Source organism: Pelodiscus sinensis, chromosome 1 (assembly GCF_052426305.1).
Source record: "Pelodiscus sinensis isolate ZL-2025 chromosome 1, ASM5242630v1, whole genome shotgun sequence".
In the NCBI taxonomy this organism is placed as follows: Eukaryota; Metazoa; Chordata; order Testudines; family Trionychidae; genus Pelodiscus; species Pelodiscus sinensis.
The window spans coordinates 242421179-242448939 of NC_143052.1; the positions used below are offsets into that span (position 1 = coordinate 242421179).

A 27761-nucleotide genomic window follows, 5' to 3' on the forward strand; every position below is an offset into this window, starting at 1 on the left:
TCTGGTAGCGCTTTATAGACTAACAAAATATGCAGATGGTATGTTAGTCTTTAAAATGCTACCTATTTTTTTCTTTTGTTTTACCACGATCAGACTAACACGGCTACCAATCTATTACTTTTATACAGTGTAAGTAATATGTTCCACTGGATGTGTCTTGTACGGTTAAAGTGGGAAAGCAGGCCATTTTCCAGGCATCTTGCGGTGTAGCACTTGTGGGTTTCACGCCGCTTTTGCCTAGAGTTACAGCCCCTTTTGCTCGCACAGGGCGGGACAGTCTCCAAGAGGCGGGAGGCACCGCCCCCTTTGCCCTCCAGCGCGAACAAGAACAACAAGGAGGGGAGGGGTGCGACGAGTCACGTGAGCGCCTTGCTGGGGCCTGGTGTCACGTGCGAAGCGGGCGCGCCGTGAGGGAGGCGGAAGCGCGGAGCTCTTGCCCCGCCTGCGGGGTGCGCTGGAGTGAGGCGCGAGCGGCGGCGGCGCGAGGCCAGTGAGTGCGCGCGCGGGAGGCGGGTAGAGCGCGTCCTGGGACCCCCCCCCCCGCCACTGTTCCTGCGTCTGGCGCTGCCACGCTGGCCCCGCGGGTGGGATGGGGCGGGGAGGGTCTTTAGAGCTGCTCGTTTCGCGGTGACGCTTCTGTTTCCTCTGCAGCGAAGCACACGCCCCCCCCCCCTCCTGATCCCCAGCATCGGCCCGGGTCTGCCCATGGCGCACATCACCATCAACCAGTATTTGCAGCAGGTAAGCGGCTTTGTCCCCCCCCCCACCCCCGTTCCCTTGCTCTTGCTACAGGCACGTTGCCCTGCTGCTGAAAAGGCAAGCGAGGCTATGGGAGGGGATAACTAGGGAAGCTTCTTCTAGGGCAGGGATGAAAGCAGAGCAGCATTTGTTTCATGTGGCGCTTCAATGTGCGGAGGCCGAGATAACGACGTAGCCCCCCAGTCCTGTGATAAGATCTGTTAGCGCGGGCTCTGGCATCTTTACCAAGTCCTCTTGTGACTTCAGTGGGCTTTGCCAGCCCAGATAGACAGCGTTGCACTAGCCCAGTTCAAGCGCTAAATCCAATATCACGGCTAGTGCAGCACAGGGGGTAACTCAGGCTCTCCTGTTTCCCCACCCCTGCCACCGAGTTAGGTGGAGATAAGCCCAAGTCTCCATTTAGCCCACAATTTCCATACTGCTGTGTTTACTGTTACCTGAATCCCTGCTAGCATTACTCTGTTGCCCCAGGCTGAGAGGCTTGATATAAAGATTCCTTTTTTATCAGATGTAACACACGCTTATTTAAGCACCTTCATGAGACATGTCAACTTGATCAGTTCCATAAAAGGAGCCAAAAGTTAAATATTAATTGTTCAAGTCCTTTTCCCAGTTGCTGTGGTTTCAGTCATGTTTTTCTGTCTTTAGGAAAGGGTTTTCTCTGTGTTTCTGAGTGACAGATCCATACTACTATAGAAAATTTAATATAAATAAATGAATCAATATGTTGGCAAATGCATGAAGTAAAATTGTAAAAAGGAAGCATTTAATCTGTTACTTAAAATGTCATTTAAAGTAATACGAGGGAAAACATTGTGTGACATTTTAAAAATTGATCATATCCCTTTAAATAGTCATTGAAATTTAAATCTCAGGCTCTGTTGTCAGGCTTCTTAACTGTAATAACAGCCGTGCTAGATTACTGTCACATTCTCTATCATATTTTCATAGTTTTAGATTTTGCTATTGAGCATTTTGCTTTAAATATTTTCAGAGAATGCTTTCTTTAAAAAAGATGAAGTCAATATAGAGCTGAACTCATTGATTGCATGTGCACTATACTTAACTGTTTAATAATGCTTTATATCATTGCTAATATTCTTTATTGACTTTAGGACTAAATTGGTTTCTGCTAATGATATGGAAGTGGGAATATATTTCCCTGAATAGTGTAGACAAGAATACAGACAGTCCCCGGGTTACGTACAAGATAGGGACTGTAGGTTTGTTCTTAAGTTGAATCTGTATGTAAGTCGGAACTGGCGTCCAGATTCAGCCGCTGCTGAAACTGACCGCCAGTTCTGACTTGCATACAGAATCAACTTAAGAACCCCAGGCGTCCCCACGTCAGCTGCTGCTGAAACTGATCAGCAGCTGATTCCAGGAAGCCTGGGGCAGAGCAACTCTGCCTCGGGCTTCCTGTAGTCAGCGCTGGTCAGTTTCAGCAGAAGCTGACTTGGGGACGCCTGGGGCAGAGCAGCTGGGGTGCTGCCAGATTGGTCCAGTAGTGCCCAGAGCGTGCGCTGCAGGACCAATCGGCAGCGCCCCAGCTGCTCTTCCTCAGGGTCCAAAACAAAAGCCTGGTCTGCTGGGGGGGGCACACTAGCTGCGCCCCCCCTCCCCAGCAGACCAGGGACACGGGGAGCAGAGCCGCAGCGGCAGCGGGGTGCCGCGCCTCTGAGGCTTTGCTCTGGCAAAGTCTCAGAGGCGCGGGAACCCGCCGCGGCTGCAGCTTCAGTCCCGGTGCCTGTGGTCTGCTGGGGACGGTCCCCAGCAGACCACAGGCACCGGGACTGAAGCGGCAGCCGCGGCGGTTCCCCGCGCTTCTGAGGCTTTTCTCTGGCAAAGCCTCAGAAGCACGGGAACCCGCCCGGTGCCCCTGGTCTGCTGGAGACGGTCTCCAGCAGACCAGGGGCACCGGAGCAGCTTACGAACGGGGCTTTCTCGCCCCGGAGCTCGCAGGTAGCAATCCGCCACCTCGACCTCCGGGGCGAGAGAGCCCCGTTCGTAAGTGCGGATCCGACATAAGTCGGATCCGCGTAAGTCGGGGACTGCCTGTAATGCTATGTACGCAATCCTATATCCCATCCATACCCAAAACTCTAAAGGGTGTGTCTACACTGCACTCATAGCTTGAAATAATTGGGTAGCTTATTGCAAGTCAGTTTTGAAATAGCTTATTTTGATTTTTGGCGCTGTCTACACAGCACTTATTTTGAAATAAATTGTTATTCCAAAATGTCCCTTACTCCTTGTGGAATAAGGTTTACAGGGACATTGGAATAGTGAGCTCATTATATTTCAAAATAACAGGCGTGCTCCAAAGATGCGGAATACCTATTTTGGGATACCCAGGGTATCCCATAATAGTGCTGCAGTGTAGACCAAGCCTAATTGACTTAAATGAGTTCACAAAGATACTCAGGTCCAGTCATGTAGCTCCTACTTAAGAAAAACTGCCCATTGATGTGAAAGGGAAGATGTTTTGAGTAGGGAAGGCAGGATTAGTTTTTTTATTAGTTTGTGTTATTAAATACTAATATGCATGTGAAATACGTTTGAGTCCTTATTAATTAAACCCAAACTATCCTTCCTTTCAGCAACTCCAACAATAAAATATAACTTGATTTATGCCCACAATTTTCCTTTTAATTTATAGAAATCTGTCTACAGATATACAAAGTTTTAAAATTCTACAGCCAGCAAACCCATATAGTTGTCTTGGGAGGTCACTGATCTGAGCTACTTTGTATAGGAAAAATAAAGATGTCTGATTTTTTCCTGGTTGACGAATTTTAATGTGTCTTCCAAATTTAGCCAGTGAAAATAACGTGTGAAATTAATATTTGCAGAGTCATTAACAAGAATGAGAATGTCATCACAAAAGCATGTTTTTATTAGCAATGTGGCAATATGTATTACATGGTTAAGACTAAATCTTGTTCCTTAAAGTATATAATTGTTTTCTTGAATTTTCTTATGTAGGTCCAAGAAGCCATTGATTCCAGAGATGGATTGTTTTGTGCAGAATTGGTGTCATTTAAGCATCCTCATGTAGCAAATCCCAGGCTTCAGGTAAAGATCCAGTTACACTAACAAACCAAAGCCCCAATCCTGCAAGGTGAGGTGCACAGGCTGACCTCTGTTAATTTCCGAGAGGCTGGGAAAGAGTCTAGGATATTACTCATTTGCATGACATTTTTAGGGGCTTAGATGGAAAAATTCAAGAAGTTCTGAAGAAAATAACACAGAAGAGAATAGTGTACATAACAAGCATATAGGCAAAAATCCCTACAAAACACAAACCTTGCTCCAGAAAGGAGAACCTGCTTAAGGAAAAACAATTTTTTGCCACTGCTTTTATAAAGAAAAAAATCCTACAAAATGTAAGTGAGCAACAGTTCTGTAAAAGTAACTCATCACAGTATTTCAATATAACTTGATAACATTCTGTCTATAGATTATTTAAACAAGCTGTAGACTTCCAACAGAAAATGACATGCTTAGCATCCATTTGTCCTCTTTACCTTCACAGTACAACTTAACATAATTGTAAGATCCTTTCCAGAAAAATACAAAGAAACATGGATGTTCTATTCTTTTCACTGTAGTATCTGAGAAGTGAGCGCTCGCTCGCGCTCTCTCTCTCTCTCTCTCTCTCTCTCTGTCTCTCTCTCAAAAAAAAATTTCCTGCAGGAGAATAGTCATCACACCACTTTGTGTCCCTCCTGGCCTCTTCCTTCACCCCTCTCCTTTTTTCCAGTGCTCAGGAGCCAGGGCTCCTGTGTCACAGCCTCCCTCCTCCCCACTACCCAGTGCTCCGGGGGTAGAATGGGTAGGGGGAAGGAATCAGGGCTGCTGGGTTGTGGCCTTGCCCTCCCACCCCCAGTGGCCAGGGGGAGAGCACAATGCCTGGAGAGGCCTTGGCCTTGCCCCCCCTCCCGGCAGCCAGTGGGAAGAGAGCTGGGGCTGTGTGGCCTGGCTTTGCCTTATGGCCAGGGCAGGAGGAAAGCCTGTGGCCAGGGCTGGTGTGGCTGGGGGTGGAGGGAAGTTGAAGTGGGTAGAACTGTGGCTAGCTCAGCCTCAGCTCCCCTGCCTTGGTAGCTGGGTGAGGGGCAAAACTGAGGCTGTCCCAGCCTCGGGTGGGGGGGAGGGAACCAGGGTTGGGCTGGTTTAGGCCCAGGGGATGGGACAGGCCAGGGCTGCCATGCCTCGGCCCGGCCCTCTCCAGTGGCTGAGGGGAGAGCTGGGGCTGCCTATCTCCAGAGAGAGGGGGTTTGGTGAGCATAAGGAGCAGGGGGATCAGCCCCTAGTTGTCACTAATCTAAATGTCTCTTGTTCTTTCCCTTTTTGTCTGTATTTTCTCACTTTGCTCTGTCTCATTTTATTTAAAATGTTGCTTAACAAGCCACAGCAGCACACGTTTCTGGTTTGGTTTCCCTCTTTCCCCTTGTTTACCTCTTGATTGTGTTCCATAGCATTCTCTTTCCTTTCTTTCTTCATTTTCTTAATACAGTAAAACTCCATTGGTTCGGCATCTGACGGTCCGGCACTCCTGATGGTCCGGCACCATCAGGAACCCGGAAGTGCTCCACAGCCGGACCATTGGAGCTGCTCTGCCCCCAGCTTCCCCTATTCAGCCGCTGCTAAAACTGACCAGCGGCTGCATCGGGGAAGCCGGAGGCAGAGCAGCTGGGGCGCTGCCGGGTAGTTCCCCTAGCGCTGCCCCTGGGGGCTGCGGGACCAACCCAGCAGCACCCCAGGTGTCCTGATTCAGCCGCTGCTGAAATTGACCAGCGGCTGATTCCTGGAAGCCCGAGGCAGAGCTGCTCTGCCTCAGGCTTCCTGGAGTCAGCTCTTGGTCAATTTCAGCAGCAGCTGACTTGGGGACGCCTGGGGCAGAGCAGCTGGGGTGCTGCTGGGTTGGTCCTGCACCGCCGCTCCTCGACGCTACTGGATCAACCCGGCAGCACCCCAGCTGCTCTGCCCCAGGCGTCCCCAAGTCAGCCGCTGCTGAAATTGACCAGTGGTTGACTCAGGGAAGCCCGGGGCAGAGCATCTCTGCTTCGGGCTTCCTGGAGTCAGCTGCTGATCAGTATCAGCAACGTCTGACTTGGGGACGCCTGAGGCAGAGCAGCTGGAGTGCTGCCGGGTTGATCCAGTAGTGCCAAGGAGCGGCGCTGCGGGACCAACCCAGCAGCACCCCAGCTGCTCTGCCCCAGCCATCTCCGATTCAGCCGCTGCTGGTCAGTTTCAGCAGCAGCTGAATCAGGGACACCTGGGGCAGAGCCGGACTATCGGAAGGGGGGGCTATGAGGGGTCTGGGGTGGCACCCCTCATAGCCCCCCCCCTTCTGATAGTCCGGCATATCTGATAATCCGGCACCCCTTGGGTCCCAAAGGTGCCGGATTATCGGAAGTTTACTGTAATGACTCTCCTTAATTTTCCTTTTTTCCCCTATAGCGAGTATCCTGTTAATATTCTCGTATATATTCAAGGCTTTTATGTATGAAAATACTAGCTTGATAAAATATCTGTGGTTTTTTTCTATTTTTTTAGTGCAGCTTTGTACATTTAATGCTCCATTTATTTCTTCTTTAATTAGCTTCCATCTCCAGAAGAAAAATGTCAACAACTTCTGGAACCACCATATGATGAAATGTTTGCTGCTCACTTAAGGTAAAGATAGAATTAGGTTTTTAATTATTATGTATTCACCTAGGGAACAGGAATGGACTCTCTCTGAATTGTTCTCATTGATTGGAAAGGGCACTGGTAACTTCAACTCCATCTGAAAATTTTGTACCTCGTACTGTTATAAGCAGGGCTGAACAAATATGCTTATCTACTCCCCCATGGTGAGTAGATTTCAGCCGGTTGCCCCATTCACCGGCAGTCTGCGCATGCGCAGTGCGGATATTGTGCATGTATGGTGCGGGGCTGGTGAGTGGTTTTTGCTGCAATCTTTGAGCCCTGGTAATAAGTTATCATTAATTTACAGCAATTTTAAGGATATGGAAAATATTTACAGATTTATCTTTTTTAGTCGGGGGGGTGGGTGTGTGTGTGTGTGTGTGTGTGTGTGTGTGTGTGTGTTGACGCTGTCTTATTGATCATGCATGCCCTTTTCCAAGCCCTGCAAAAGCACGCTTACTTTACATAGCAATAGCAGACGTGAAAGTGAACAAACAGTAATAGGGGAAAGATACATTTCTTGAATAGGAAAAGGTGATTGTAAACTTGTTGGGCTCTCTTGTGCCTCTTCGTTGTCCAGAATATTTCTTTTAAAAAATTGAATAGAGGTCAAGTTGACGTTTTAATTTTCCATTGTTTTAATAACCTTTCAAATGTATCTATCTCAGTTATATTGAATAACATTTGTAAAGAGGTTATTTAATTTATTTAATACTGATGAGTTCAGACCTATTGCTGTGTAATGTATTGCCAGTTTATTGATATTATCACTCAATATTCATTTCAAATATTATTTGCAGTTTGAATACGCCTAAAAATCCTGTTACTGAAATAAACTGCAAAGCTGTAATTTAGCTATCAAGAAAAAGGCTAATATATTAAGCCAAACTTTTAAATATAAAATACTTTTTGAGTGTCCTTCTTCATGCTTTTTCTTTTGACAGATGTACTTATGCTGTTGGAAACCATGACTTTATCGAAGCTTACAAATGCCAAACAGTTATAGTGCAATATCCTTTTGTCAGGTCATTTGAGAGCTCATAAATGCATGCATCAGGGATATCTTTGTGTTTGAGGAGGGCAAAATTCTTACACGTGATAGAATTACGAAATCTAAATATTGCGCACACGCGCTCTCATTTATACAGTATATGAATAAAATTCAGCTATTTAGACTTGTGACCAATGAAGCCCTAAAAACATTTTCCCCCTTCACTACACAAGGGTCAGAAAAAAAGTATTACTTGCCCCCAGCCCAGCAAATTAGTCTCCTACAGGAATTTCACACATAATATAGGAAGGAGGGAGACATTGCAAAGACCCACTGTCCTGTCCCCTTCCTTGGGCCTCTTCCATTCTCATGTGCTGGGCTCCATGCTTCCTCAGTTAGAGCAAAGGGAGCGGCATTCAATAGATCTGGATTTGTCCCTTACGTGCCTCTACATTCCCTGAGACCAGATTTGTTGCCTCTTTTGCAGTCTTCTGCATTCAAATAGAGCGTACTGTGAGGTCTTACACCTATCTCATTATACTTATATGAGTCACTTTGTAAATTGTGTGTTGTGTTTTCTTAAATATAACACATCATTCCTGCGAGCATTTCAAGCCCATAAAGAAGAAAATTGGTAAGTATTTTATAACTGATATATTAGTAATTAGGCAGGTGAATACATTTTGGGATGAATGTAATCATCTAGATCTAATGATAGTTCAATTAAGACACCACCATAAAATAACTCATCTGTCATGATATGTTTCAGTTATAAACACCAGTTATTTTCTTTTAGATTTGTATTAGGGACTTAAGCCAAAAATCTGTTCATTTTGTCTATTTGTTCAGTAGTTTACATACTCCAATTGTTTAGTAAACTTATTTTCTTTCCCTTTAGAGCGGGGGTGGGCAATAATTTTTGGCCGGGGGCCACTTCAAAATAGGGCTCCAGAAGGGGTGGGACCAGGTGGGGACCATGATTGGTCTGCAGGTGGGGAAGTCCCTTTGTGCCTCTCTCCCCCTCTCCCCCCCCCCCCCCCCACTAGGCACCCATGCCCCTGGCTGGGGGGGGGAGTATGCGAAGTTTCTTCCCACCCTATCAGGGCCTGGGGGCAGGGGAGCTACACAAAGCATTCTTTGCCCTGCCCTGCGTGATCATACGGCACTTTGATGTGCTGGGCGCTCCTTGCAGGGTGGGGAGGAGGGTGGAGGAAACTTCATGAACTCCCCCACCCCCAGGGCAATCAGGGCTTGAGGGTGGGGGAGCGCATGATGTTTCTTTCTGCTCTGGGCACAGCACATGGCTCTTCAAAGCGCTACGTGCTCCTGGCAGGGCAGGAGGAAGGTTTGTGGGGGGCCTCTGCGGGCTGGATCAACCTGCTTGGCGGGCCGGACCCAGCCTGTGGAAGTCCTTTTGCCCACCTCTGCTTTAGAGCATTGATTGCAAAATGATGTTCTTTCTGACAGTTTGTCATCTAGATATTAATTACATGCATTATTTATTTACTGCAAGTAAAGATGTACGGAACGCTGACCTTTAAAAGACATTTTCCTACCAAAATGTGATTCTTTTTTTTTTAAAGATTGAAGGAAAGGATATGTAGGAATGCTTACCCTTATATGGACTAAAAATAACTTGTACCTTTACCTACAGTATTGGTTTTGTTACTCAGACAAAATATTGTTTTTTTGCTTCTGTAGGGCTTTGCCTATTATGTATGCTGTAGCACTTGACCTTCGAGTTTTTGCTAATAATGTAAGTAGACAGGAACTTGAATTTAACAATTTCATGTACTGCGTCAATAAGGAATTTATTTGACTAAAGTGTCTTCTTAATATTTTAACCTTTGCTTAAACTTATCTTCATTCTCCCTTTTATGTAAGGAGGTATTACAAAATTATTGGGACTGTCAAGTGATTAAAAATTAATTGCATTAATGGCACAATTAAAAATTAATCACACTGTTAAACAATAGTAGAAAACTAAATATTTTTTGGACATTTTCTACATTTTCAAATATATTGATTTCAATTACAACAAAATACAAAGCGAACACTGCTCACGTTATATTTTTATTACAAATATTTTCACTAAAAATGTTTTCCAGTTCACCTAATACAAATACTGTAGTGCAATCTCTTGATGATAAAAGTGGAATTTACAAATGTTACTCTGGAGGAATTCTGCTCTAAACAATTAAATTCTGTATACAATTTTGCAAAACTCTTAAATTTTATACAATGTGATTTTGATGCATAATCATGCCAGTTGCTATTATTAGTAATTTATTTCAAAATACCTCAACAAGTATGTCTGTAACAATAGAACAAGGAATCCTGTGACACCTTAAATACCAACCGATTAATTTGGGAACAGGCCCTATCAGAGGGGGTGGGCCAGGAGGGCAGTTTGGCCCAGGTTTCAGGAGACAAAGGGGGGACCTCAAATTTTGACATTTTTCTACCACTTGCCATTTTATGATACCTTGCAATAATTACAGAGACAACAAAAGCTATATATATATGCAGAAATGGATTTAAATCATGGGGGGACTTTGGGCCTTTGCCAATTTTTCAGTCATATCTGAGTTTTTATCTGTGTGACACGAGTCTAGAGTAGCTTCTGTGGCTAGTGATTCTACGTTATGAAACGCTGTTTGCAGTCTTTGCATAGTTTAGAGGTTTTGAAAGTTGTAATTAATTCTGTTACTGTAAAGTGATTTTTCTTAGTCTGAGGGTGAGTTTAACCTTTAAATTATATGTTTATCTCTACATAGGAGATTTTTGTATTCCTGTTTTTTCTTATGGTCTTCGTATACAATAACCATATCAGGCTCAGCTACCTCTTCGTCCAGTTTTAGATTCACGATAAAGGCTTTTTTTTGTGATGATAAAGTTTAATTTGAATTGTTTAATAATCTTTATATCTAATCTGGCAGTTGTCCCATGTTCATATTCATAATAACGCTCCAGTTATTAGAGGAATTTTATAATGAGAAGATGTTAGCAGATGAAATTTCAAAACTTTGAAATGAGGCTGTAAGAGCCATAGTAAATAACAGCCCCACACTGTTATAATATAATATAATCGTTGCTAAGTATATACAGTTAACATTTTGTACAGGCGACCCCTGCACTTATGTCCTAATTGGTTCCTGAAGAACTGTCGTAAATCAAACCCTTATTGCCCATAGGGGCAATGTTATGAATGGGGGTTCCGTTCCTGGCCCACTTTGCCTCCGGGGAGTTGTCTCCTGGAGCTAGCGGCGTGAATGGTGCTCTGAGCCGGCCGGGGGCTATGTCGGGCAGTAGGTGGCCCTGCAGCGTGAAGAACGCCCTGTGCCAGCTGGGGGCTGTGCTGGCTGGTAGGCGGCTCCCAGAGCAGGGTGGCTATAAATGCAAGGGGTTGTAGGTCTGCCGGTTGTAAGTCGGGGGTCGCCTGTATAGCTAATAGCCTTTAGCGAATGAATTTGTTTTGTATTGCTATGTTCTAAAAGAATCCCTTTATAAAAATGAAGCAAAGATTTGAAAGTAGTGCAAGAGATGGTGAAAGCAACACAGTGAAGCAGCAGTTAAGTTTAAAGACAATAACATCATTTCTTGTAGAAAAGATCTCAGCTGTTACAGTGACTGTACTGACAATGACACTTCCAGTTCTGATGATGAAAACTTTGTACCCACAAATGACATTTCAGTGCTGCTGCTTCAAAATGAGGTGGTCATTAATCAAGACACAAGTGCCAACAGTAGTAATAGATGCAGGAGTCCAGAGTGAAATAAACACGGAAACTGAAAAGTGGAAAAAACTCCTTGAGTGCATATTGAATGTCATTCTTTTTCTTTCTGAAAGGGGATTGGTTTTGTTTGGTTCCAGACAACATATCAGTGACCCTACAAATGGAAACTTTCTTGGTATGCTTGAGCGTCTTAGCAAGCATGATTCACTTTTATCAGGCTATATTAAGCGTGTTTGTGAATGCTAGTCTACCAGAGTACAAAACGAGTTTACTGAGCTGTGTGCAAACAACAATTCTTGAAAAGATACGACACGTGTAGTACTTTTCAAATGATTATTGATGCAACTCCAGACTGTTCTCCAAAAGAACAGATAATTTTGGTTGTTAAATAAGTTAAAATTGCAGGAAGTTCAAAGATTTCTTTAAAGAATGATTCATTTTGTTGAATAATTTCATGGAAAAAAATGGAAAAGAAACGCAAGTGGCAATATTAGAAATTCTGGAAGGCTTCAAATTAAATTTTCAAGTCTGCATTGACCCAAGCCTATGACAGTGGATACAATATGGTTGGGAAGTACAACAGAGTACAAGCAATCCTTAAGCAAAATCCAGACTGTATTTTCTCCAGTTATGGCACCCATTCATTAAATCTTATCAGCGATTATTGCGCTGAATCATGCAAGGAAGCAATCACATACTTGGGAAAAGTTCCACAATTGTAGAACCTCTTCAGTAGCAGTCCTCAAAAGTGGGAAATTTGAAGCAGCATCTGCCCGTTTCCCTTCATGGCATGTTGACAACAAGATTGTCGGCATGAATTGATGGCATTAAACCAGTTGCACAGCATCTGGACTCAGAGAGAGGCTTTAAGAAAGCTGGAATCTCTTACTTTTTCAGCACAGGCTCGCACTGAGCTTAAGTAATTTCAGAATTCAGTGAATTTGAATTCATTTTAATGTCATCCATGTGAATGAAACTGCTAAAAATGATCCACTAAACTAATCTTGTAATTAAAGCACACAATGCTACATTAAATGTTGAGAGGGATAACGTTGAATGACTTCTTAAAGATATTAAAAAGATTCATGATCAGTGGGACGCAGTCTTTTCAGATTCCAAATCAGTAGCACAGGGTATTGACATTTCATCTGAGTTTTCCACCGGTCGCAGCCTAACATTTCAATCTCATGCAGAAAGGCACTTTCGAGTCAGGGTGGCTTTTTTGTGTGTGTTGTTTTTTGTTTTGTTTTGTTTTGTTATTGACTCCATCAGATCTGGTCTTACCTGTCAATTTTGAGTCACAGACAAATGTGTACCCTTTTTGGATTCCTTTGAGAGTGCGGACACCTCAGTGATGAAGATCTATATCAGTGGTCCCCAACCATTTGAGCCCGCCAGGCACCGGGGGCGTGGCCGTTAGCCCGCCGGGCGCCAGGGGGCAGCCCCCCCCCCATAGCCGCGCGCCCGGGGCCAGCGCTCTCCCCCCACCCCGCAAGCGCCGCGCGCCCGGGGCCGGCGCTCTCCCCCCAAGCGCCGCGCGCTCGGGGCCGGCGCTCTCTCCCCAAGCGCCGCGCGCCCGGGGCCGGCGCTCTCCCCCCACCCCGCAAGCGCCACGCGCCCGGGGCCGGCACTCTCCCCCCACCCCGCAAGCGCCGTGCGCCCGGGGCCGGCGCCCCCTGCAAGCGCCGCACGCCCAGAGCACAGGCGGCCAATCCGCGGCGCTCCTGGGGCCAGCGCTCACCATGCGCCATGTGCCCGGGGCCGGCTCCGGCACCATGCATGCACCATGTGCCCGGGGCTGAGCCAGCCCTGAGCCCTTGGCGGGCGCACAAAAATGCCCCCGCAGGCGCCATGGCACCCGCGGGCACAATGTTGGGGACCATGGATCTATATTCAGGAGCTGAAAAGCTTCAACAGTAGAACAATATTTCAAGAGATCTGTCACGAGATCATCTTCCTGAAATGTCTATATTCCACCAACTTTAAATTAGACTGGAAACCAAAAGAATTTCTTCAAGAAATATTTGATTTTGGTCTTTCAACTGTATCGCCTAATATCACAATTGCATTACGTATTTTTGTCAGTCTCCCAGCATCAGTGGCTTCAGGTGAATGCACATTCATCATATTCAAACAAGTAAAGAACTATCATCATTCTACAATGGAATAAAAGTATTTGAATGGGCTCACGATGCTTAACATTAACAGTAATGTTGCATGTAAATTTGACTTTTCTATTATAAATGAATTTGCCCACTAAAGCCAGAAAAGCATTCCTAAAATGAAGAGTGTTGCTTACAGTTGAAACTCACAATTAAAGTTACATTTTTAATATACATGCTATTGGTATAATTACTTAATTGTTAAATAAATAAATGTCTTGTGTTCATTTTCATATATTCTTTTGGTTTTAGTTTGAGTCTATGGATGACAAGTTAGCTATGTTGGGGGGCTCAGTTAGGGACTTTAAATTTGAAGTGGCCCGGGATTCTGTCATTCTCTCAGAGGGCCTGTTCTGGGCATAGGCTTTCATGGGTAAAAACCACTTAATCAGATGCGTGTAGAGATATGTACAGCTGACAAAATATTTTTTACCCACAAAAGCATATGCCCAAATAAATCTGTTCATCTGTAAGGTGCCAAAGAACTCCTCATTTTTGAAAATACAGGCTACCCCTCTGAGACTTGTAACAATATAGAGAGAGAGAGACACACAAATTTCCCCAGGAGTAGCAAGATAAAGAAACCCCTATAACAACCCAGTTCCTGTTTTTCTGCCCCCTCCCTTCAGAGTTGGGTTCTGCTGGGTCCAAACTGGAGTTCGTTTCTGGGGGTAGGGGGAAGGGAAAGACAATTCTGTGCATACAACACTAATTTCTACAAAATTTCTGCATTATACAGTGGCACTGAATTCCTTCAGGAGTAAATGTAGAATTATGTATTAAAAACCTTATTTTATTTTTGAGTGCAGTGTGCAAATTTAGAGCCCATAAGTCCACTCAGTCCAGTTTCTCTTGCAGCCAAACACTGAAACAGACAAGTTTATTTACCTTTGCAAGACATAATACTCCTGTTTTGTTTACAGTAGGTGGGAAAATACCCCCTCACGGGCCAGATCTGGTCTGCCTAGGGTAGCCTCTGGCAGGCCCCCACAGCATTGTATTTACCTGCATCTCCGCAGGTATGCAGGAATTGCAGCTCCTTTTGGCCATGGATTGCTGTTCCCAACCAATGGAAGCTGTGATTGCCTGTACCTGTGGAGGTGCAGGTAGCTATCATAGCAGCAGCCCACCTGGGGCTAACTCTGGTGAACCACTGCCATTTTATTGTCCATCCCTGGCTTATGATGTCACCTGAAAGTGAGAACAGGCATTCACAGGACACTGTTGTACCCAGCATTACATGATATTTATATGCTAGATGTGCTATAGATTCATATTTCCCTTCATGCTCCAAACACCTTTTGAGAGATCACCTTTGTCTTAGCAATTAGCTGAACAAATTGTAGGCCTGAGTGGACCTGTAGGTGCTAAAGTTTTTTACAATGTTTTGTTATTGTGTGCAGTTACAAATATTGATTTTGTTATGTAAGGTACATTTTCATGATGAAAAGATTGCATTGCAGTCTCTGTATAAGATGAGTTGAAAAATACTTTCCTATCATTTTTACAGTGTAAATATTTGTAATTAAAAAATTGAGCACTACATTTTTTTATTGTTGTAACTAAAATCAATTTTTTAAATGAGTAATGTCCATTAACTGCAGTCGTTTGCTCTAAAATGACACATACTCAATTTCACACATTACGTTTATCTTATGCCTGCAATAATGTAAGTCTATTACTCTTAACTTTTTCTTATTTTTGGTGCTGAGAACCTGGAAATCAAGGAACCTAAAGTCAGTCTAGGTTTCTGAAGTGATTTATGATGCAGAAAAGCTTTCTGGAGCAGGCATTAGTTGCCCCAGTAATACTTTTACTCCCTGGCTTCTTGACTGGGTAAAATTTTCTCCAAAATACTTTTGAAATTGATAGGATTTAATAGTTCCCCAGAGTTGGACCATGGTGATAGTTTGCGTTGCAGTGGAGAAAAACTATTTCTGCCTGAAGAAGAAAATGGTCTGAACAGGGTTGCAATCAGTTCATATACATTTATGAACTCATCCAACCTGAGGATCCAATCTTGATAAGGCCATTTGTGTGTTTGGGCCCATAATTACCTGTGAAAAACCTGAATTGAAGTGTCTGTATGGGAGATTTTGGTTTCTTGGATTGGAGAGTTTTATACACTAACTAGATTGGCATTGTGAGAGCCGATGAGGTATTAGAATATATACATTTTCAGTAACAACGATGAGTCTTCATTTCTTTTTTTGGCCTGTTTGCATTTGTTTTTAGGGTAGTTAAAAGTGAAGAAGAATGCCTTGTACATTTGTGTTTTAATTTTGACTCTTTGTTTACAAACTCCAGATAATATTAAGGACATTGGATTGTCTCCTCATTCTTACTCAAACAAGAAGTTCATTCTTTAATCAACCTTTTTTACCTCTCCAGTCTTGCACGCTGTGGTGCCAGCTCATAATTTTATTGTGCGCTTCACAATATTTGATGTTTTTTCTTAAAGCCCCAGCACATGGGGTCCTGTAATTGTCTATCTAAGAATCTCAGCTTTCATTTACAAGAATTCATAGTTAGAGAGAGAACTTGAAATGGCAAACCCTGAAAATTCATAAAACAGCAGGCAAATTTAAAGAGCCTATGTTAATTTTTTTTAATAACTCTTTTTTGGTGGCTAGAATAGGGGTGACCCGAGTCATTTTTTGAATCTTTGTGGTGGGCAATACTGCAGACAGTGCATTCAGCATTCAAAAATAATCTTAATTTTTAATTTATTTTGTTTTTACATAGTTTGGTCTAAACTGTAATGATATTTTAAACATGATATTCATGTTAAGATTAAGAAAATGTTTACCTTCACAATGACCTCAACTCCAATGGGATCATACCAGCACCATAGTAGAACTTGAGGGAGCTGGATTCAGTTTCATATTGAGATGCTGCCCAAATTTTAAATGTTTGAATGCCGTAATAGAGCTCAGCCTCTGCAAACATTGAACACCCCATCTCCCCTTCTCATTTACTTCAGTTAGTGAGCGGATGGGTGTTCAGAACCTCCCAAGATATATTTTAATACATACAGCCTTAGGAGCTTACACCTTAGTTATTTAAACAGTATCTTGTAAAGTAAAATAATCGACTTCACTGCTTTTAAAAAGATGAGACTGGACATAGGAATACATACTGTGTCTTTTGCCCTGATTTTCTAGGCTGATCAACAACTAGTGAAGAAAGGGAAAAGCAAAGTTGGTGACATGTTGGAAAAAGCAGCAGAATTGCTAATGAGCTGTTTTCGCGTTTGTGCTAGTGACACGTGAGTGAGAGATCTTTTATTGATCTTGTGTTTTGAATTATTAAGAAATGTAAATAGCTGTACCCATTTGTTAAAGTATAAGAACTAATTCTCTCCACTAACCAAGACCATATCTTAGTCAGGACAGTCCCTTTTCTTTCTTGCCTCCTTCCCTTGGTTTAGTGTTCTCTCCTGAATATCAGTTACAACAGGGGAGGCTTTCTTTAAGCTTGATATTTCTAGCAGGTGTTGCAGAAGAGACTAATTTATGTCCCAGTCTCCTCAGGCAAACAATGAACTCTTTCTGTCCTGTTCCAGGGTAGAGTTTTACATAACGTTACATTGGGACCGGAAAGAGAGCGTTTTATTTCAGTCATCAGTTTTCCATTCTTAATATGTTTAATGCTCTCAACATGGAGAAAAGGTTTATTCACTCTCCCCTTCTAGTATTGTAAACAGCTGCAATTCTCAGGTGTGCAGAAGGCCACAAAAGGGGAATTTTACTGTAACACACTCCAGTCTATCACTATTACAATATGTCTTGTAACCTCTATCATAACAAGGCTGTTTTAGAGATGTTAAATTGTGGTTAATCAGCTAATTGCATAGTTGATGAAATTTCCATTGACTTCGATAGGAGACGGGTGCTCACTATCCCCACTGTGACTCTACAGTTTAAATTCACCGAGAGCTGGGCGCGGAGCAGCCCGGCTCTTAGTACATTTCAACTACAGAGCTGCTGCAGAGTTAGCTCCCAAGGGTGACATGAGCAGTCACTGTTCACACCAGCCCCAAGAGCTAACCCCCCTGCAGCTCTGAAGTTGAAATGTTGTAAGAGGCTGGCAGGCTTTCACTACATTTAAAATCCAGAGCTGCAGTGAGGTTAGCTTCCAGGACCAGCCAGTTCTGCTCCTCCCTTCCCCCTCCCCCCAGTACTATGGAAATGATGCTGGGGAGAACCAGCTTTTAAGCCCCCCCCCCCCAGCACCAGCTCCTGTTTTTCTCTCCCCCCACCCTTGCTGCCTCTGACACAGCAAGTATGGAGGGAAACAACTAGTCAATTTGACTACCCAATAAGCATATGCTTATCGGATATTTAAGTAGTCGACTACTCTTTCATCTCTAGGTTGTTCTCCACCAGATTTTATGCACCAAAATTATTTAATCTTCTGTCATTACCTTAAAATCCAGGGATATTTCCTATCAACATAATCACTAGAAACCAAGGAAATCTCCAGCTAAGTAGCATTAGCATCCGCAAAAGTCTAAAATCACTCTTAATACCTTCCAGATATAATACCAAAGCACAATTAGGTATCTTTCCTCTACAACAATTTCCCTTTCAGTTTCAGTGTGCAACCATTCACAAATGCACAATTCACAAATGTTCTTCAAAATTTCATCCAAGTACACAAACTTAACTCCTATGTGATTATTTGAGAAGAAATAAACAACACTTTGTAGAATTTCAGAGTCAAATCATGTCTGCCTCTAAGATACCTCAATCACAATAAGATGAAAGATAAGTTTGTTCATTCAGTGAAATTTTGAGGAGGTAGATATGTACATTGGTGGTGGTTATATATTGGAAGTGTGTGAATGGTAAGACAGGTGACTTGAGTTTGAGGTGGATACCTTATATCATCAGGTAACTTTCTTGATATGTAGTGATTGCATTGATGGGGAACACAGTTGAGCAATCCTGATTTATCAAGGATGGAAATAGGATTGACCACTCTATTTTGATGAAGATTTGAATTATATAAAATTTACAAGGAATTTTTGGCCTGTTTTTGTTTAGTTGTAATGTAAGAACATTTGTTTAAAAATATGGATCAAAGGCCTGTAAAGGGAATTCATTCTAAAAAGCAAAATATGAGTTTTCCTAAAACAGTAATTTTTAATGTTTTATCTTTTGTAACAGTCGAGCTGGCATTGATGACTCCAAAAAGTGGGGCATGTTGTTTCTGGTGAATCAGCTGTTTAAAATCTATTTTAAGGTATGATCCAAGTTTAGCAAGCTTGTATTCGTTGTATTTCATCTTCTAAATCAATTTCCCTGTTTCTTACTTGGTGCTACTTCAATATAGTTTTCAATCATCTGACTTTTTTTCCTCAGATTAACAAACTTCATCTGTGTAAACCATTAATTAGAGCCATTGACAGTTCAAATCTGAAAGATGAATACAGCATGGCACAGAGAGTTACATACAAATACTATGTTGGACGCAAGGCGATGTTTGACAGTGATTTTAAGCAAGGTACTGTATGTTAGTAGAACAGATTTACACTCTCACTGGAAATGAAGACGAGCTGATGTTTTTTTGGGTGTGACTCAAAACCTGTTGTGGAAAGCACAGTTGTTGTGAAGCATGACTTTCATTCCATCAGTGCAAAGACAAGATCCAAAGGGATTTACTACAGGCTCAACCAGATTAGACTATGGTTTACATTACAGTTCTAATTGCAACATGTAGTCAGTCTTAAACTATTTACATCTCCAAACTCTTCTTTAGTGTACACTATATATGTTTGGAATACACATTACTAACCTTTTCTGGATGAATGTCCAGCAATGTATTTTCTGATGTATGTTTGAGAGATGTTTGTAGAACTTCACAGCTTTCACTTACACGGCAGACTTTGAGCAAGCTACTATACAGTTTAACTTCTTGTTGCATTGATTTTGAAAGACATATTAGTTGTAGCTTTATTAATTATGATGATGCTTCAGGACTATTGCTCTCAATCTTTCCACACTGCTGTTCCCCTTTCAGGAATCTGATTTGTCTTGCGTACTCCCAAGTTTCACCTTTCTTAAATCTACTTACTTACAAAATCAGCAATAAAATTACAGAAGTGTCTCAGCACACTGTTATTGAAAAGTGGCTTATTTTCTCATTTTTATCATATTAAAATAAATCAATATAAATGTTGTATTTGCATTTTAGTTTATAGCATATAGAGCAATATACACAAGTGATTGTGTATATAAAATTTTAATTTGTACTGACTTTGCTAGTGCTTTTTATGTAGCTTGTTGTAAAACTAGGCAAATATCTGAATGAGTTGATAAATCCTTGGAAGTCTGAGAACCCCTAGAGGAACATGTATTCCTGGTTGAGAATTCCTGCTTTAACGCTAGCCTGTGCAGCCTTTGCTCCATGTTGGTGATTGCTGGGGTTACTTGCTTAAGTACCCCATTAATAAGATTACACAGTATACACGTTTACCCCTTTGCAAGGAAGGACACTTCCAATCTTTTGCTTGTCGGTCTTTTTATAGTCACTTGCACAATTTGGGCATATGTTTATATATTGTTTGAATCCCCTGAAGAAGAGCGTGATCACATAATTTTGGAAAATGTCATATCATGTAGAAACATAAATATCCTGAAATTCTCCCTTCTTTATAACAGTAACACAATAACCTGGCTATATTGAGCTGGATTTATTTTCATAATGTGGTTTAGAACATAAGAATGGCTGTATTAGATCAGACCAAAGGTCCATCCAGCCCAGTAGCCTGTCTGCTGACAGTGGTCAACACCAGGTGCTCCAGAGGGGTGGACCGAAGACAATGATCAAGTGATTTGTCTCCTGCCATCCCTCTCCAGCCTCTGACAAACAGAGGCCAGGGACACCATTTCTATCCCTTGGCTAATAGCCTTTTATGGACCTAACCTCCATGAAATTGTCTAGCTTCTCTTTAAACTCTGTTATAGTCCTAGCCTTCACAGCCTCTTCTGGCAAGGAGTTCCACAGGTTGACTACGCACTGTGTGAAGAAGAACTTTGTTTTATTAGTTTTAAACCTGCTACCCATTAACTTCATTTGGTGTCCTCTAGTTCTTTTATTATGGGAACTAATAAATAACTGTTCTTTATTCACCCTCTCCACACCATTCATGATTTTATATATCTCTATCATTCCCCCCTCAGTCTCCTCTTTTCTAAACTGAAAAGTCCCAGTCGCTTTAACCTCTCCTTTTATGGGACCCGCTCCAAACCCCTAATCATTTTAGTTGCCCTTTTCTGAACCCTTTCTAAGGCCAAAATATCTTTTTTGAGGTGAGGAGACCACATCTGTACACAGTATTCAAGATGTGGACGTACCATAGTTTTATACCGGGGCAGTAAGATACTCTGTGTCTTATTTTCTATCCCTTTCTTAATAATTCCTAGCATCCTATTTGCCTTTTTGACTGCCGCTGCACACTGTGTGGAAGTTTTCAGAGAACTATCCACAATAACTCCAAGATCTCTTTCCTGATTTGTCGTAGCCAAATTAGCCCCCATCATGTTGTACATATAGTTGAGGTTATTTTTTCCAATGTGCATTAATTTACACTTATCCACATTAAATTTCATTTGCCATTTTGTTGCCCAATCACTCAGTTTGGTGAGATCTTTTTGAAGTTCTTCACAGTCTGCTTCTCTCTTGACTCTTAAACAGCTTAGTATCATCCGCAAACTTTACTATCTCACTGCTAACCCCCTTCTCCAGATCATTTATGAATAAGTTGAATAGGATTGATCCTAGGACTTGGGAGACACCACTAGTTACCCCTCTCCATTCTGAAAATTTACCATTTATTCCTACCCTTTGTTTCCTGTCTTTTAACCAGTTCTCAATCCAAGAAAGGACCTTCCCTCTTATCCCATGACAATGTAATTTACACAAGAGCCTTTGGTGAGGGACCTTGTCAAAGGTTTTCTAAAAATTTAAGTATACTATATCTAGTGAATCCCCCTTGTCCACACGTTTGTTAACCCCTTCAAAGAACTCTATTAGTAAGACATGATTTCCCTTTACAGAAACCATGTTGACTTTTGTCCAACAAATTATGTTCTTCTACGTGCCTGACAATTTTATTCTTTACTATTGTTTCGACTAATTTGCCCGGTACTGAAGTTAAACTTACCTGTCTGTAATTGCCAGGATTGTCTCTGGTGCCCTTTTTTAATATTGGTGTCACTTTAGCTCCTTTCCAGTCATTAAGTACGGAAGCTGATTTAAAGGTTTGATTGTGTAACTGATACATCTGAAACTTAGAGCATCAGCATATCTTTTCAGGGACCTTTTTAAAAGGGAACCAGTTTTTATGGGAATACCCCATCTTCAGTGAAACCAACAATTCTTAAGGCATTTATGTTTCTATTACCCTTTGGCTACGTCTACACTGGCATGAATTTCCGAAAATGCTTTTAACGGAAAAGTTTTCCGTTAAAAGCATTTTCGGAAAAGTGCGTCTAGATTGGCAGGATGCTTTTCCGCAAAAGCACTTTTTGCGGAAAAGCGTCCATGGCCAATCTAGACGCGGTTTTCCGCAAAAAAAAGCCTCGATCGTCTTTTTCACAATTGGGGCTTTTTTTGCAGAAAACAGTACTATGCTGTCTACACTGGCTCTTCTGTGCAAAAGTATTTCGGAAAAAGACTTTTGCCCGAACGGGAGCAGCATAGTTTTTCTGGAAAAGCACTGATGATTTTGCATGAGAGTGTCAGTGCTTTTCCGGAAATTCAAGTGGCCAGTGTAGACAGCTGGCAAGTTTTTCCGCAAAAGCAGATGATTTTGCAGAAAAACTTGCCAGTCTAGACACAGCCTTTCAGTTAGTGGGCAATAGAGATTGACTTAGTTCCTGGGTGAATACTTCTAGGTTATTGTAAATATGAGAGAAAATGTTTTGATAGGCTCAAACCATAGGGTAACACTAGAGTTAAACATATTATTATTTGTTGTTACATATTATGATTTTTGCTGTTGGTTTCTGTTACCAGCAGCAGTGCTGATCCTTTTTCTGTGTCTGCAGCTGAGGAGTATCTGTCATTTGCCTTTGAGCACTGCCACCGCTCCAGTCAGAAAAACAAAAGGATGATTTTGATTTACCTTTTGCCAGTAAAAATGTTATTGGTGAGTGGTGTGGTTTTCTACTTCCAAATCAGTCAGTGTGTGACAAATGACCAAGCTGACACACTATGGCATGACTTCCCCTGATTTATATTCAGAAGCTGTCTGGTGCCCTGTCCAGACACAGGAATCAGCGCACACAGATCTTGTACGTCAACGACTAAGAATATGGTCCCCGTTGAATTGTTTAACTATGGAAAAGGGAAAAAAATATTTGAACTTACAAATTAACTCCTTAAATAATAAAAAAGTATGATTCCCCACACAGCTCCTCATTCCAAATTCTGTTCCTAGCAATAAAGGTACCTATAGAAGTGTAAATGGTGACATTTCAGTGCATAAGAGGTGTTCAGGATTATAGCTTCATAGCAGTCTCCTGTGTTGGGGGTGGGGGCAGATCTGCTATGGCATCTCTAAGAAGAGTGTATGTAAAGGCCTGCATAGCTTACTTGAGCAGGTCAGCAGCCTAAAGGGAAGGATTCCTTCCTTCATACCCCTCCTATACCTGTTGGGTGCATCTAGACTGGTCTACACTGGCCACTTGAATTTGCGCAAGAGCACTGACGTTCTAATGTAAGAATTCAGTGCTTCTTGCGTAAATACTTTGATGCTCCCGCTCAGGGATAAGCCCTCTTGTGCAAGAATACTTGCACAAGAGGGCCAGTGTAGATAGGCACCTTAATTTTTTGCGCAAGAAAGCCCGATGGCTAAAATGGCCACGTTTATACCGGCCACAGATGCTTTTGCGCAAAAGCATCCGTGCCAACCTAGACGCTCTTTTGCGGAAATACTTTTAACGGAAAAACTTTTCTGTTAAAAGTATTTCCGCAAAATCATGCCAGTCTAGACGCAGCCATTGTGTATATATCCCCTCTGTAGGTAGGTGCTGGAGGAATTGACAGGTATAGAACCTCAATCCTGATGTTTGATTAATTCAGACTTCCCCCTCCCCCAGTCTTGTGCTCTTTTGACCAGTCATGATTAATTACATTGCAAGAGGTAATCTTGTAATGTGTGAAATGGGGACTGGGATGGGAATGCTAAACCCATTATTAGTGGCCAGAAAGAGAGATCTAAGGCTTCTGATGATCAGATCCTTTAGTATCTTAAATTACTATCCTCTCTTTTCTAGAACAGTTTTGCCAAACAAAAAGCCCATCTTGGCAAGATCATTCTGAGCTTCAAAAACTTTACACTTACTTAACAATGTACTAAAATAGCACAAGTGGCTCTTTGTTCACTGAGAGCTAGCTACAAACAGAACACAGAGTTTTGTTTCGCATCTTGCTGATTCTCCAGCTAGTAAAGGGGCTACCAGTGATAGCAGCCAAGTAACTATATTTCAGGTCTGACTGGACTGATGTGCAATTTAATTTCCGCTGTGTAAATTAAAACTTGCTATTTCCTTTTTCGTAGTGTATATGGTTCAAAGTCCCATCATACTTGATATAATGAGAATGAGTTTTGTCTTTTCAAATTTTCTTTAAAAAAAAAAGACATTAAAATTCATGAAGGGACATTAAGGAAAATATATGTGGTCAGATAGTCAATAAGTTTAACTGTGCTGATGCATACCTGCTATAACTAATGGTGTGTGTTAAAACAGTTTTCTGTTTGCAGAGTAGAGTGCAAACTACTTTTATAAAAGTTTTATAAAAACTTTTAACAGTCTAGGTCATGTGAAGTGTAACGGCTCTGTTATACAAGTTTTTATTAAAGTTTTTAAAACTCAAGCTCCTGTATCTATGACAGATAATTGTTTCTTGATATGATTAATGATGTAGTATACTGGGATTCTAAAAATACCTTCAGTCACCACCTTTTATTAAAAAAAATTGCATTTGTTCTTTTGATACTTGTTTTTTATAGATGATTGGATATATATTTAAATTTATTCTTGAAATTTTTAACTCTGCTTACTTTTCAGGGCCATATGCCAACAATTCAGCTTTTGAAAAAGTATGACCTTATGCAGTTTGCTGAAGTAACTAAGGCTGTGAGGTATAGTGTATTTATTGCATCACGTGTTTTTGTTTAAAATAGTATTAAGTGAAACATTTTTATAGTATGTGAAATATATCCATTGAGTTGAGATTTCATCTCCCCAGAGTTGAACTTTCTCATAATACTTCCATGTTTTCTGACATTTTAGTGAAGGAAATCTTCTGCTATTGAATGATGCTCTGACAAAACATGAGACCTTCTTCATTCGTTGTGGTATCTTTCTGATCCTTGAAAAACTGAAAATCATCACCTACAGAAACCTGTTTAAGAAAGTGTAAGTAAAGTAGAAATCCTGTTGTATGTGAGGGTGATTTTCATTTGGTTTCACCGTAGAACTGAATTTAAAACATCTAAGGTCCTTTGTTTCCTTTCTGTCCCTTAGGGTACGTCTAAACTACATGCCTCCGTCGACGGAGGCGTGTAGATTAGCCAGATCGGCAGAGGGAAATGAAGCCGTGATTAAAATAATCGCGGCTTCATTTAAATTTTAATGGCTGCCCCGCTCTGCCGATCAGCTGTTTGTCAGCAGATCGGGGCAGTCTGGATGCGCCGCGCCGACAAAGAAGCCTTTCTTGATCGGCACAGGTATGCCTTGTGAAACCAGGTTTACCTGTGCCGATCAAGAAAGGCTTCTTTGTCGGCGCGGCGCGTCCAGACTGCCCCGATCTGCCGACAAACAGCTGATCGCAGAGCAGGGCAGCCATTTAAATTTAAATGAAGCCGCGATTATTTTAATCACGGCTTCATTTCCCTCTGCCGATCTGGCTAATCTACATGCCTCCGTCGACGGAGGCATGTAGTTTAGACACACCCTTAGAGACCAGAGTTTAAACAAAGTGAATTATAGTAGAAGAGCCCTTTTGCTCAGAGAAGCAGAATTTGAGGTGATTGTGCTGAAATAACTGAAATATATTTGTTTGAATCTTTCAGATATTTGCTACTTAAAACTCATCAGCTATCACTAGATGCCTTTCTGGTTGCCCTGAAATTCATGCAAGTGGAAGATGTTGATATTGATGAAGTGCAGTGTATTTTGGCTAATCTTATATACATGGTAGGTGTTCACCGTGGCAAGCTGTAATTGGTAGAAGTGACTACACACAGCAGGAAGGTTAATTGCAGAACGGTTAATAATAGGAAGTGTACTGGGTTTTGGTTTTTGTGATATGTGTGAGGGACAAATTAGTACCTTAATACAGTGAAGATTTTTATGGTCTAATTGTTGCTTTACATAGGTAAAACAGTGAGGACTGCAGTTGAATTTCCATTATAAAGCCAAGCATGGCTCTTTTGCTAAAATCCATAAATGCAGTTTAAAAAAATTGTCAGTTATGATTGGGGCTAAGGTAGTATATTTATACTAAATTCTGAGTTCAGCTGTACATGGGATTCCTGATTTGACATCGTAAAAATAGAAGCACTCCTAAGAGTTTGAATTAATTGTTTTCACATTATATGGGAAAAAAATTAGACACACACAAATTAGTTTACTGGACTCTAGTAGTGGTTTAGTGCATGAATTTGTGTTAATTAAACTCCGTGTTTAAAGGTTATTAAGACTTTGGTCTTAAAACTGGGTAATACAGGAATGGATGTGAAATTTATAGTCCCTTGTAACAATAGAGCTCAAAATATAAATGGGTGACTACTTGGAAGGCTTGTCAGTAACAGCAAATTCATAGTTCATTTTCATATTAAAGGTTCCCATCAAGCAGAGCACTTATTTGTGTATTTAAGTATTTGAGTAGTCTCTTTGACTTAAAATATCTTTTATTTGTATTCTTTGAAGTCAATGGACTCTACTCATGAATTAAATAAAGCTAAGCTCTCACACAGAGAGCCCTGCAAATCCACAGATATCTGCTACTTAGTTATACAGATATGGATGCTGATACAAATTTTGTGTCTAGGACCCCATAAATTTGAGGATATCCACAGGTATCTGCATCTACTGATGTCAGTGTGGGTATCTGCAGCTCATTTTTGCCAGTACAGATGTGGATACACATTTTGTATCCATGCAGCACTCTAAACCTGTGCTTTGCAGGATCAAGACTGTAGGTAGCAAAAAGAAACTTACTGTTGGTTTCCAATACTAAAACTTCTTTCTTTTTAACTCTGTCAGGGTCATATTAAAGGATATATATCTCATCAACATCAGAAGCTCGTGGTCAGTAAGCAAAACCCATTCCCTCCACTTTCTACAGTGTGTTGAGTTTACTGCACCTTAGATAGAAGAGAACTTATAAAAGACTCTACATATCAATGGAACTATTTCTCAGATCACTCCGTGGAAACTGTTAATGACCTGGTTATGTTCAGTACTGGAATACAAAAAAACTGTTCATGGCTCCTTTCCCATTGGGATAGGGCATGCCAGCTTAAGCAAACACAAAGAACAAAATGCTCCCTTTTAAAAGTTAGTTTCTACAAACCTGGAAGTATCGTGGCAGGAAAAGAAACAAGAACATTCCTAACATGTTGAAACATTTGCAGAATTTCAGCTACAATCTTTAAAAAGACTGACTCACTTTCTCAAATGCAGTATGTGCTGATACCCCTTTATTTTCCTGTAACTATTTCTGACCTTTCCTATCAAAGGCATGGGCCCATCAGTGCATTTAATCATTCTTCATGAGGAGAAGCAATGCTTTTTTTCACCTGTCCTCGACCTGACTCCCATTTATTTGAAGCTTTGTGCTTTTTTTAATTGTTTTGATTGGATATGACACTTTTTTTCAAATTCTTTCTCAAAATTCAGGGCAAATGCCTCAATAGGTGCTGAACACTTGGCACTTCACAGCAATTTCAGTAGGGTTTGAGTGTGCAGCATGAGATGTGGTTATCTATTGCTACTCAGAATTGGGCCTTTGGTAACTGTACTTAATACTTGGAGTTTCCCCTGAGGCATATGACACTAGTTAGGTGACCTAGTCCAACACGGTTTCAGTTCTGGTTTTGTTGAAAATTCTGCCAGTGGGTCCATTCTCCTAAATGTGCAATCATTTCTAACTGTTCCTCCTGCAGGTGGTTTTATAAAGTAAAAAAACAAATGTGATATTTTTCTCTGGATGGGGAGAGAATGATAATTTTATTCTGAACTGTTTTAGCACCAACCTGTAACATCTAAGACATTTGGCAGTCTTCATAAAGAAAATGTGAATAAATTTGTTGAAAGTTAAAAATTAAAATACCTGTGAGGTAAGTTATTTCCTAGCTTGATTTTATTTTAAGGGTATATTCAGGCTGCTTTCATTGTT

General features: G+C 41.5%; 1 protein-coding gene across 1 annotated transcript; it reads left to right on the forward strand.

Annotated features, from left to right (window-relative positions):
• Positions 1-334: 334 nt before the first annotated feature.
• On the forward strand, positions 335-27706 carry PCID2 (PCI domain containing 2). Its single transcript, XM_075918548.2, has 15 exons — positions 335-490; positions 652-741; positions 3745-3834; positions 6365-6438; positions 7398-7463; positions 8037-8078; positions 9146-9200; positions 16508-16611; positions 18515-18590; positions 18710-18851; positions 22400-22500; positions 24425-24498; positions 24650-24775; positions 25432-25555; positions 26627-27706. Exons 2-15 carry the CDS (start codon positions 706-708, stop codon positions 26714-26716), a joined length of 1200 nt encoding a protein of 399 aa, XP_075774663.1. The 5' UTR covers positions 335-490; positions 652-705; the 3' UTR covers positions 26717-27706.
• The last annotated feature ends 55 nt before the right edge of the window (positions 27707-27761 follow it).